Source organism: Coffea eugenioides, unplaced genomic scaffold (genome assembly GCF_003713205.1).
Source record: "Coffea eugenioides isolate CCC68of unplaced genomic scaffold, Ceug_1.0 ScVebR1_3091;HRSCAF=4238, whole genome shotgun sequence".
NCBI lineage: Eukaryota > Viridiplantae > Streptophyta > Magnoliopsida > Gentianales > Rubiaceae > Coffea > Coffea eugenioides.
In genome coordinates, this window is record NW_020863636.1 from 3,813 (window position 1) to 16,030 (window position 12,218).

Genomic DNA, 12,218 nt, shown 5'->3' on the forward strand with positions numbered 1-12,218 from the left:
ATTTTTTTCTAGAAAACATAAGATCATGACCTTTACAAATGAAACTTATAAACAAACTATAGTCTCCCATATTTGTAATGCAATTTGTTCAATGAAATTGTTTATATAGTTATAAAAATATTATTTTGTAGTACATGTATAAAAATAAAAAATAAAAAAAATATGTGGGTCGAGTCGGGAATTCATAAGTTTTTAATTATGTGATCCTAATCCGTTCCGCATTTAATTGGGTACTCGACACTCTTTTGATTTAATCAAATAATACGGATTGAATATCCTAATTTTCGGATATGGTGAATTTTCAGGGTAGCGGATATTTTTACCTACCTCTATGTAAGGGTGGCAATCGGGTAGATGTCGAGTTGGCGAGTTGGTTTGAAACCCAGGTTCAACAGAAACTTGCTAACCTGAACCTGACACGCCAACTGGTGACGGGTCAGGATACTCTATCTAAATTCAAAATTTTCGGGTTTACGGGTCACACGAATGACCTAATATGACTCGAAACATAACTCTAATTTACGAATTTACCATTGTAATTTCTAACAGACTAATTTCGCACAAGAATAATTACATAATTAAACAATAAGAATCTCGATAAAATAATTCTAAACCAGATTTGAAATAAAAAAATATGGTAAAAATGTTTTATCCCAAACTAGATTTGAAATAAATTAAAACACTATAAAAGTAGAAAATAATGTAATACATCATTTGTTCAAACATAACAATTTCAACTTCATACTAGTTAAACAAATTAATTTAGGGTTAAGTGGTTAATGCCTTTGGGAAAAAAGAATAACTTAGGGTCAACTCATGGGCGATCTGAATTTGACCTGTTTTCTTTTCGAGTTCATCGAGTTCGACTCGATTTTGATCAAAATCCGTGAAATTTCAACCCAAACTCATTTATTTTGTATTAACTTTATATCGTGTTTTCAAGTCATATCAGAAATTGCCACCCCTACCCCTACCTACAATTTGAACAAACTCATAATTTGTGAAATTTTGACGGGCAACCATCACCGCCGCATGCAATGAATGAGCACAACTGTGTCGTTTTCTTTGTGTACTGCCTTTAAATCAATGAAAGCGTATAATTCAACCACTCCACGGTCATGCAATAATTCCCATTAACAACGCCCTCACTTACAGACGAAATCATACAAGACTTGTACGTGCATGACAGGGCAACATATAAAGAGGCATGTTCGCGTCAACAAAGACATTATTATTCTTAAGAACGTGCCAATCTATCGATAAACTATGATCTAAAATACTTGCACCTTTACTAAAATATACAAATTCCAATGCATATGATACAAGCATGTGAATGACTAAGAGTCTAAGACCATAGTCTATGCAAACATGATCTATAGAAGAAACTTCCAAGAAAGCAATCATACTTAAAGCTTAACCACTTCAGGAATGTAAAAGGGATATCTGTCGATGCAGTCTTCCCATGGTCCTTTTGTTGGAGCTTTTATGGCCCTGTTACACTTCCAAACTGCACTATTGCACTTGAATCCACTCCCAAATGCAATCTGCCAAACTCTGTCACCCTTCTTCATCCTCCCTTTAGCTTCAATGTAGCTCATTTCATACCATAATGATGATGAGGAAGTATTCCCGAACCTATGCAGGGCCATCCTGGATGCCTCAACATGCTCAGCTGAAAGCTGCAGGCTCTTCTGCAGCTCATCTATCACAGCCCTTCCTCCGGCATGGATGCAGAAGTGCTCGAATGCTTGTTTGAAGTCGGGAATGTAAGGCTTCAGCTTTAGCTTAAAGATTTTTCTGCCAATTAAGGTGAGCAAAAACAGGAGTTGCTCTGATGCTGGAAGAACAAGAGGGCCGATTGTTGTGATGTTAGACTTTAAAGCTTCGCCCGCGATTGCCATGAGATCAATGGACAACGAGATTCCTAGATTGCCTTCAGAATCTACTTTTTGTTCTACACATCTGTAAGATTTATCATCGGCTCCTTTGTGAGTTCTTACAACGTGGACTAAACGATACTTTGCTCGCCATCTGTCTGTCCATCGATTGGACAGAAGAATTGCAGCGCCTCCCATTCTAAACAAACAATTAGGCAGAAGCATTGATCTATCATTTCCCATATAGCAATTTGGGGTGATAATCTCTGTACTTACAATCACAGCATTTGAATTTGGATGAACTTGAAGCAGATCACGGGCTAAATCGACAGAAATCAGCCCTGCGCTGCACCCCATTCCTGATAAATTGAAGCTCTTGATGTTACTCCTGAGCTTGTACTTATTGATGATCATAGCTGACAAAGACGGGGTTGGTGAATAAACGCTGCAATTTACGATGAGTATATCAATATCTCGTGGCTTAAGCCCAGTTTGATTCAGGATTAAATCCATAGCTGAGAAAATTACAAGTTCAGCTTCTTCTCCAGCAAGTTCCCTAGTGGGCGTTGGAGGGATGTAGTGTATGGCGGGGGGTAAACATGTCTCTTCACCTAGACCGGATCTTGCTAGCATTTTCGTTTGGAAACTTACACTTTTGGGGTGATCAGGCAAGACAAGTCTGGCATGTTCCACAAAAGATGCATAAGGTGCTCGGAAATGGCATGGAGGTTTGAAACATGCAAAATCTACTAGGTATACCGTACGAGGTTTGGACATGAAGTAAAAGGAAGTTATGAAAATGATGGCAAATGAGGAACAAACGGCGTGAACAAGTGTGAAGTTGAGAACGTTCCAAAGACTTAGGAGTTCTTCAGGGCTTCTTTGGAGGATTTGAATGAATACAAACATCATCATGGGAATGAGGAAGAAAGTTATGATGTGGTTTACTAGGTATTGGTATCCTAATTTGGCTAACTTGAGCTTGAATGAACCAGAGACCTCAGGCATTTTGGTTTTGGGGTATACTGATATGGGATTTGGGAGGTTGATTCAAGTTGGAGGAGTGTTACAAGCTACCATATATTGGGAATGCCCCAATATATAGGCCGCTGGAGGGGGGTCTCAATGAATAGTGGCAGATGAGTGGATCAATCAGGAAACCTGAAGGGAAAGGGACTATTCATTGGTAAAATTATGGTTTAATTATGTATGATTTGTTAGATTAGTATTAAACGTTTCGTCCAAGAAGGTGAAAATTATTTAATGTGAGCATATTGATATTTTTGCGACGTATTCAAAGCATTTACGCCAAGAATAGTTTTTTTTTTTTTGTTTCTGATTATATAAACTAGCGCAAAGTAATCCCTAGTAGTTGTCAGTTTGTTGCAATTATTTTCGTAGTTATCATTTACATCTATATATAAAAGCTTGACAATTGAACCACCAGAGTCGATTCAATAGAGTAGATTCAATGGTTAGGGAAAGGTTTTTAGAGTATTTTTCGCTGTCAAAGTTAGAATCCAAATAATTTTGTGCTTGACAATTGGGTAATAGAAGGGTAAAATAAAAAAAGGAAATAAAAGCTTGAAAAGAAAATTCGGTGACTAGGAAAAGTTAAAATCTGCTCTACTTTTTTTTTTTTTTTTTTCAAATGCTGGGAGTCCAGGGCCTGCAAACGAATCGAGCCATTCGCGAGCGATTCAAGTCAAGCTCGACTCGAACTCGAGTCGGCTCGTAAGCTAACGAGTATATATATATATATTTATTTATTTTAAGTATATATATATTTTTATTTTAATAGTAAAATTACATATATATTCTTAATATTTTATTATTTATTAAGAAAAAATATTATTTTATTTATTTTTTAAAAAATAAAATTTTTATTTTTTATTTTTTTGGAGCTCGAACTCGACTTGATTGCTCAAGCTTTAAATTGTCAGCTCGTCGAGCTCGAGTTCAATAAAATTAAATCAAATCTCGGGTCGATTAGGTCAAAACTCGACTCGGCTTGGCTCGTTTGCAGCCCAGTCCAGCCCGTGGTCTATTTCCTGAATTCCGTGGAGCAAGATGATCCGAGTTATTTGTTTCCTTGCGACACGTCCACAATAAGTGATTTTTGTGTAAATGGTTGTAAAAGATGGGCTTCATTTAATTCCTTGCGGTCCTAAGGAAGCCCATTATAGCGGATTAAACTAGGCCTGGCCAGAAGAGTTTGAGTGTTTGGAGGCTTTTGTCAGTAGGACAGTCATTTTTGTCATGCATTTTTAACCACATATTTCTTGCAAAAAAATCCAGCCCAAAGGGGGCAAGAAAGAGCATTTCTTAACTTTTTATATTTTGTCTTCATCTGTATTAGATTTTCATAAGCAAGGAAAGAAAACTTTTTAGCTATGTAGATGAAAAGATTTAAAATAAAATGAATTTTATTCCGTAGATACTCAATTTAGACTTTTGAATATGCTTAAATAATTTTTAGTTTTTCAAGTAAGATATAGATTTTAGTTTCGTGAACTTCAAAAATCCTTCAATGAGTGACGCTTACTATTATTCAATAATTTTGAAGTAGTTTCTACATCAAATCCTCTTGTAAATCCTTTGTTTAAAGACCTAACTTTCAAATTCATCATTCTTAAAATCCCACCATGGATTGAGGTGATATCAGAGGCCTTATAAATTGCAAGGAATCAGGAATGACGGAATTTAAAAATTCACCAACCATCCAAGTAAAAATGAAGATAAAGGAGGCAGCCACCAAATTGCAACTACCTTGGTTGAGGTGACACTGTAGACAATACAATTTTCGAATTTCTTGTACGTTATAAATTTTTTTTTTTTTTTTGGGTACGAATGATCACAACTTTTAATTACTTGAGGCCAGTGGCACCAGCGTACCAAAACATGTTCCGCCTTAAGTTAAATTAGTATCAACAGCCTAAAGAAAAAAAAAAAAAAAAGAGAATAGTATCAACTGTCGCAACTGCAAAAACAAGAAATAAGAAAGCCCCTTTTGCTATTCAGTCTTCTTGCCTTGTTTTTCTTCAGATTGTTCTTATAGTAATCAAGAATGTCTTTATTTTTTTCCCTTTAAATTCATGCCCTCAGGAACTCGCCTTTGTTTTGAATGCAGACCTGAGGGGAATAGGTTTTCCCCTTATTTTGGTCTGTAATAATTAATAGGTTTAACTCTTGTTTCTATCCCAAAAAATTTTTTTTTTTTTTACAGTAATCTATTTCTATTTTTTTTTTTTCTGAGCGAACATTACATGAGGTTAATAGATAAATGGAAGACATGATATAGGGGATGTAGTGACTGAAATGGCGAAAAGAAAAAAGGGGTATCACACAAAGTCCAGTCCATATCGTGATACGTTTTGGCAATTTCAAAGCAAAGAAAACTCACACAAGCTTTGTCCCTCAGAGGAAGCATGTCCTAGGATCATCGGTCATTGAGGTTAGTTTGGTTCGTGTATGAGCCCTTTCCTCTCTAAAGTCAAAACAAATCCAGTTCTATTTGTAGGGGTATAAATAATCCCAATAATAAGAAAGAATATCGTAATGTTCAAACTTAATTGATTATTTTAACGAATTTGAAATTTTGTTCAAAATTAACTTATTTAATTGTTGAATCAAGTTTGAATAAATTTGACAGTTATCGAATTTATAGAACGTTGTTTAAATTTGGCTTAACTAATTGACGAAGCAAGTTCGAATGATTTCTTAGCAAACCAAACTTGATTTGATATCGAATAAATTAATTCATCTTTAAACCCTATCTATTACTATTAGATTGAGTTACCTATAAATTCTTGCATGAACATTATCAACTTAATAATCTAACGTGAATTTCCGAATATGGTAAGTATACGACAAGACTATTGTATAAGAGTGATCGTTGGGAGAGGTACGACCTACATTTAATCTGCTCATCTGCCCCCCATTCATTTCCACGGACCCCCAGCATTTACATTCACCCTATATATGCTCCAGAGCCTGATTACTCACTCCACAACTCAAAAAATTTCTCTTCTGAAATCCAATTTTTGGATCACCCTCCTCACTTCCTCTCCCTCTTTCAAAATGCCTCAGCGATCGCCCGAGTTTTCTGGCTCAGTCAAACTCAAATATGTGAAGTTGGGCTACCAATATCTAGTGAACCATTTTCTCACTTTCTTGCTTGTACCAGTAATTGCTGGCATCCTATTAGAACTGATTAGATTAGGCCCTGATGAAATCGCCACGCTGTGGAAATCTCTCCAATTCGATTTTATCCAAATTTTGTGCTCGTCATATCTGATCATCTTCATCTCCACTTTATACTTCGTGTCAAGGCCTAGACCAGTTTATCTAGTCGATTATGCTTGTTACAAACCCCCCGTAACATGTCGTGTACCATTTTCTTGTTTTATGGAACATTCTAGACTGATCCTTAGCACAGAGCCAAAAAGTGTCGAATTCCAAATGAGGATTCTTGAACGCTCAGGCCTTGGTGAAGAGACTTGTTTGCCTCCTGCAATTCACTATATCCCACCAGCACCATCCATGGAAGCTGCAAGAAAAGAAGCTGAAATGGTTATATTCTCAGCAGTTGATACACTTTTCAAGAAAACAGGACTCGAGGCTAAGGATGTCGATATTCTGATAGTAAATTGCAGTCTTTTCTCCCCAACTCCATCCCTCACGGCAATGGTGATCAACAAGTACAAGATGAGGGGAGATATTAAGAGCTTTAATCTCTCGGGAATGGGCTGCAGTGCAGGGATGATTTCAATTAATTTAGCTCGTGATCTTCTTCAAAGTTATCCTAATTCAATTGCTGTTGTTGTCAGCACTGAGATTATCACGCCGAACTACTATCAAGGCAAGGAAAGGTCAATGCTGCTTCCAAATTGCCTGTTTCGAATGGGGGGTGCCGCTATTTTTCTCTCGAACCGAAGGTCTGATTCAATAAGAGCGAAATATAGGCTTCTTCACGTTGTTCGGACTCATAAAGGAGCTGATGACAAGGCTTACAGATGTGTTTTTGAAGAAGAAGATCCTGAAGGAAAATCAGGGATTTCTTTGTCTAAAGATCTCATGGCAATTGCAGGGGAAGCTCTGAAGTCCAATATCACCACAATAGGCCCTTTGGTCCTCCCTGCGTCAGAGCAGCTTCTGTTTTTAATGTCGCTGATGGGGAGAAAATTCTTTAATCCCAAGTGGAAGCCTTACATTCCTGACTTCAAACAAGCGTTTGATCATTTTTGCATTCATGCAGGGGGCAGAGCTGTAATTGATGAGCTGCAGAAGAATCTGCAGTTATCAGCTGAACATGTCGAGGCATCAAGAATGACTTTGCACAGGTTCGGAAATACTTCTTCATCATCACTGTGGTATGAGCTAAGCTATATTGAAGCAAAAGGGAGAATGCGGAAAGGGAATAGAGTTTGGCAGATTGCATTTGGAAGTGGATTCAAGTGTAACAGTGCTGTTTGGAAATGTATCAAAAGTATTGAGATACCAACAGATGGACCTTGGTCTGACTGTATTGATAGGTACCCTGTCCACATTCCTGAAGTGGTGAAGCTCTGAAGGGGAACATCCCATCTGGTGTTGACGCTGAATATGAAAAGTTGATCTCTCTCATTGGTGTTTTATTTATTCTCTTTTAAAATTTTCTTTTTTTGAAGATTTCTAAGTTTTGGAACTTCAACCTTAGTCACTAATCTGTTTACTTACTTTTCTTTTTTTTTTTTTTTACTTGTTGGTTGCATTTACATGAGATGTTCACCACTTATCTATGTCAATACAGTTCATTGTTATACTCTTTTCGCTCCCTCAGATTGTCATGCACAAAAAATTGATAAGAGCATGACAAGATTAGCTTGAAAATCAATTACATAAACTAGAATACTTTCGGCTCAGCAAAGCAGGAACAGGCTCTGTTCTCCATCAATTAGATTAGGATTGATTTTTGTAGTTCTCCTACGTACGCAATTGACTAGCGAGAAGGATAGGCTTCCTAGAGGAGGAACAAATGGTTATTCCTGGCGTTGCCAAATAATTCTTTCCCAATTGGAAGAAGTTTCTTTCCCAATTGGAATCGTAGATTAGCTCATTACCATACTTTTCTCACGTAGAGACAGACACCTTGCAACCTGTGTCACCTACCCACTTTCAATGTAGTATGACCCGTGTAATTTAAGAAAGGATACGGCTGCGTCAGCAAGTATTACTTCTCTTGGATGTGTCAAATTCTACTCAACCTTGATGGAATTGAAAGCAACTGCAGATTTTGACGAAAATATTGAATTGGTTATATTGCACTGTTAAATAAACTTAAGGAAATGGGTGGAGGGTGGAGCTCCGCATATGTTGGAATTGGGTGTTTTATGCCGGACACAAGTCTGGTTTCGACATGGACGATGATTGAGATTGAGTGGTGAAATCAACCAATATATTTATCCAAGGAATGTTATTTAAAGGTTAAAAATTCTATGGTCGTGCAGCTCTATGCTACGAGAAATAGTTGGACGATTCAGAGTGACTTAAAAGTACAAATACACTTGTAGCCATGGAAGCGTACAAATCTAAACACTTTCGAGTATAGTTATTAAATCCGGTTCGGAGCTCAATTCGAAGAGGTTATTAATTCAACCGTGGGTTGTACAATAGTTATATTTTATAATATAATAAGATTTTTTAAATTATAAAAATAGTAAAATTTTTAAGTTGGTGGTTCCACTGACGATATTTTTTCAGTTCACCGGTTGAATTGTCGAATCATTGATTGGTCAACAGATTTGTTACTTAACTGGTTTAATTTGCAACCTAACCCGATTTTATGGCCGATTCATGGGGTTGACCGCCAAATCAGGCCGAATTTTATTACTATGCTTTCGAGGGCATTTATGGAGATTTAGAATGGTGTAGACACAACATTAATATGATATACTTTGTATTGTCCAAATCTCAAAATTTTGCGGATGACTAAGTTGTCTGTGATTACCTTATATGCTGCATCTGTCATGCCAAACATTTGTTTTCTATTGGAAAAATCCATTGAAACGTTAGTTTAATTGATCGTGTGGAAAAATTTTACAGAGTTGGATTGATATTAGTGGATCATTAAGGCTTTCCTATGCATTGTATGGGCGAATAAAAAGGAAATTCGTGAAATCACTATTAATAAGGATGTTTGGTTTGAAAGGTTTACTTACTTTGATTTTGCTCCGTTTTTTTTTGGGTGGGTTCTTCGGCTGGGTTTGTTGGGTACCAAATGCCAAATAATAGGATAGGACAGCGCTAGGTCTGAATTCTTTAGGCTTCCCGCTGATTTCCACCATCATCTGTTTCAATTCATGATGAATTCTTAGCCCCAACATGTAAATCGGCCCAATGGTTGTGGCATAGCATCTCTATTTACAGATGACAGAGAAGCCCAATGAAGAATTTTTTTTTTTTAATTTTCTAATTCCTATGCTTCTTTAATTCTTCTCTCATTCTTGCATCCAACAAATTGTTCATTTATTATTCTTTTAGAAATTAAAATTTTTTATTTGAAAGAACAAATCTAGCACTTTTTTTTGGTTAACCTTACCACTGCCAAGTACAGAATTCAAACCCTAAATTTGATTGTGAATGATCTTCCTTTGATCACTACACCAACCCAGCTTTTTTATGTTGAGGATCACACTTGGTCGTCCTTCACCAAATGGTCTTCAACATTGTGGTGGGTAAAGTCAAGGCCAAGTGGCCAACTATACAATTGTCAATTTTTTACCAAACTCCCCTAGCTAGACATCGTTTTCAAACCTTTTTTTTTTGGGGGGTTGGATTTCCCTGTTTTTGAACTTTAATAAAAGTTTCTTGATCTTCGAATCTAGAACGTTTCCAACAGGGATACTTGTTGTGAGGTTTACTTGTTGAACTTGAAATTTGGTGAACCAAGCCACCGTATTAAATTTTTAGGGATAATATCAGAAATCGGGAGGTTTCTCTTAATATCACTTAGCACCCTTGAGATTTTAGAAACATCACTTACCTCCCCTGGTAATTGTAAAAAGACTATACTAACCCTCACTTAACACATAATTTACAACATATTAAATAAATGAAGCTCAAAAATAAAAAAAAGAAATGGAAGTCATCTTTCTTCTTTTTCTCTTTTTTCCATCATTCTCTCTTCCTCGTATTTTTTGGATGAATATGCAATATTATATTATAAATTATAATAAATTAAATTTTTTTTATCTTTTACTTTTTGTGATTGTGATAAAGTGGGGTACTATTTATTTGCTTATTTTGAGTTGATTTTTTATAATAATTGGTATAATTTAATGGTTTGAGCAAGGTAAAGAAGTTGGTGGAAAAAATGTAAATTCATAAGAAATTAATTTTGAGCATATTGAATTCAATTGATACAAATGTATTTCTTTTCAAATATCATTTTTATTTTTCAAATTTATATTTTTATGGGGTATAGCATTGTGATGTAGTAGTACTACAAGAGATTGCTTTTGAAGTGATGATTTTGTTGAAGTGAACAAAGTGACTTAGGAACATTTTTATTTAGTAAGTGAAAGGGTAGTTTAGGGTTTTTAAAAATTTTGTTACACAAATAACTAAAGTAAGGGAGGTAAGTGATATTTTTGAAACCTTAGGGGTATCAGGTGATATTAAGAGAAACCTAAGGGGAGGTTTCTGATATTATCCCAAATTTTTATACAAAAATTTTATTCATTGTTCATCAATGAATAGTAATGTAGAAGATTGACACACCAACCCTTTGCCGCCTCTACTCGAATAAAATCGTGGCACGTTGGTTTAATAGAAATTGGGACTTATTTTACGTTTCTCCAGTTCAAGAAATTGTGAAGTATAAATTCTTATCACCCATCTTCCAAAGTCCAAACATGTAAAAAGAAAAAAAAAAATTTGCATGTTCTTCAATGATGTTGGGTGGCAATTAGATATGTTCTCCAATCTTGTGGGAAAGCCAAGAATTACGTCAAACTCTCCATCTTTCCAATTAACCTTTTGACTTAATCAACAACTAATTGAATACATTGCATTCACTTCGTCAACCTACGAGGCAAAACTCATTAAATAAATATTGTTTTATGGAGTTATAATTTTGTATTTAACTTACATTTGGCAAGCCACCTACCACCTCTTGGAGGACGGAAGTTGAAGGACCCCCAAATCTATCTTCTAAGTTTCGGCTAGAATCGGGGGGGGGGGGGGGGGGGGGGGGTTTCTCCGTGCAATTTTGTAATTTTTGTGCATCAATTTTGTCTATTTCTCTTTTTCGTTTTCTTTTTTGGTATATCGTTTTGTTGCAATTCACGATCTTGTATAGTATTTTAGTTAAAAAAAAAAAAGATGCTGAAAATAAAGGAGATGCTTAGCATTCTTTGCAAGGTAAGCATATGCCCATTCTCTAACTTTACTCTTCAACCAATTCACTTTTTCCAGAAAAAATGGATGTGAATGGAGGTGCTTGAGAGATGAAAAAGTAATTATTTGACTTTTCTTTGGGCTGTTATCTTTTCAATACTAAATCTGTAGTGTCAATTGAAGAAAATTGAGAATTAAAAATGAATTAATAGATTTATAAAGGTCCTGTTTGATAATCCAATTCATTACTTAAATTCAATAGATTTAGATCTTAACCTGCTCAGATGCGTTTGATAACTAAAAATTGAACATTTAAATTAATTAAGTAATACTAAATTTTTAGACAAATTTGTTTCCAAAAATAAGTGGTAAAATATTCTAAAAATAAACACGTGGGATTTCTTTAAACCATCAAATCAGTGATGCTTATATATTTTCATAGAGGTTTACCACATTCATAAAGATCTCCACTGAATTTTTTTTATTTGAAATTACAGACAGTACTGTTTAGATAGAGTTTGTTTGGATAGAGTATTATACAGAATTTGTTTGGATAGACCATTATACAGAGTATTGCTTACAGACAGTACTGTTCGTAGTAATTCACTGGGTAATAAATATTCTTTAGTATTACTTTTAAAGTTAAAACTTGTGATTTTCACTGGAGGCATATTTAGTATGCACGTAAACTCAGAATTACGTATTTCTTATTATGCCAAAAAAAAAAAAAAGAATTACGTGTTTCTTGAAATTTAAGTCTAGGGACAACAGGCAATAATAAAAAGGGTAAACTATAACTTCCAAAAAACTAATTGCATCAGCCAGTATAATTACTACGAACCTCAGGGGTCTTGAATGTAAATCCCAAGTCGAAAGGAAGCACAAAAACAAAGGGAAAAACAAAAGTGCAAAAACAGGAGACAAAGTCCTCGTCATGAGTCTAATGCAAGAACCTGTTTTATG

At 35.4% G+C, this 12,218-nt stretch overlaps 2 protein-coding genes across 2 annotated transcripts; one reads left to right on the forward strand and one right to left on the reverse strand.

The window, feature by feature from the left end:
- Positions 1-1,097: 1,097 nt before the first annotated feature.
- LOC113757424 (3-ketoacyl-CoA synthase 6-like) lies at positions 1,098-2,961 on the reverse strand. Its single transcript, XM_027300728.1, has one exon. It carries the CDS (start codon positions 2,883-2,885, stop codon positions 1,407-1,409), a length of 1,479 nt encoding a protein of 492 aa, XP_027156529.1. The 5' UTR covers positions 2,886-2,961; the 3' UTR covers positions 1,098-1,406.
- Positions 2,962-5,904: 2,943 nt separating this feature from the next.
- On the forward strand, positions 5,905-7,563 carry LOC113757426 (3-ketoacyl-CoA synthase 6-like). Its single transcript, XM_027300731.1, has one exon. The coding sequence runs from the start codon at positions 5,958-5,960 to the stop codon at positions 7,446-7,448; it is 1,491 nt and encodes a 496-aa protein (XP_027156532.1). The 5' UTR covers positions 5,905-5,957; the 3' UTR covers positions 7,449-7,563.
- Positions 7,564-12,218: the final 4,655 nt, after the last annotated feature.

Coding starts and splice junctions, on each gene's coding strand:
- LOC113757424 (XM_027300728.1), bottom strand. CDS start 2,885: ATGCCTGAGGTCTCTGGTTCATTCAAGCTCAAGTTAGCCAAATTAGGA.
- LOC113757426 (XM_027300731.1), top strand. CDS start 5,958: ATGCCTCAGCGATCGCCCGAGTTTTCTGGCTCAGTCAAACTCAAATAT.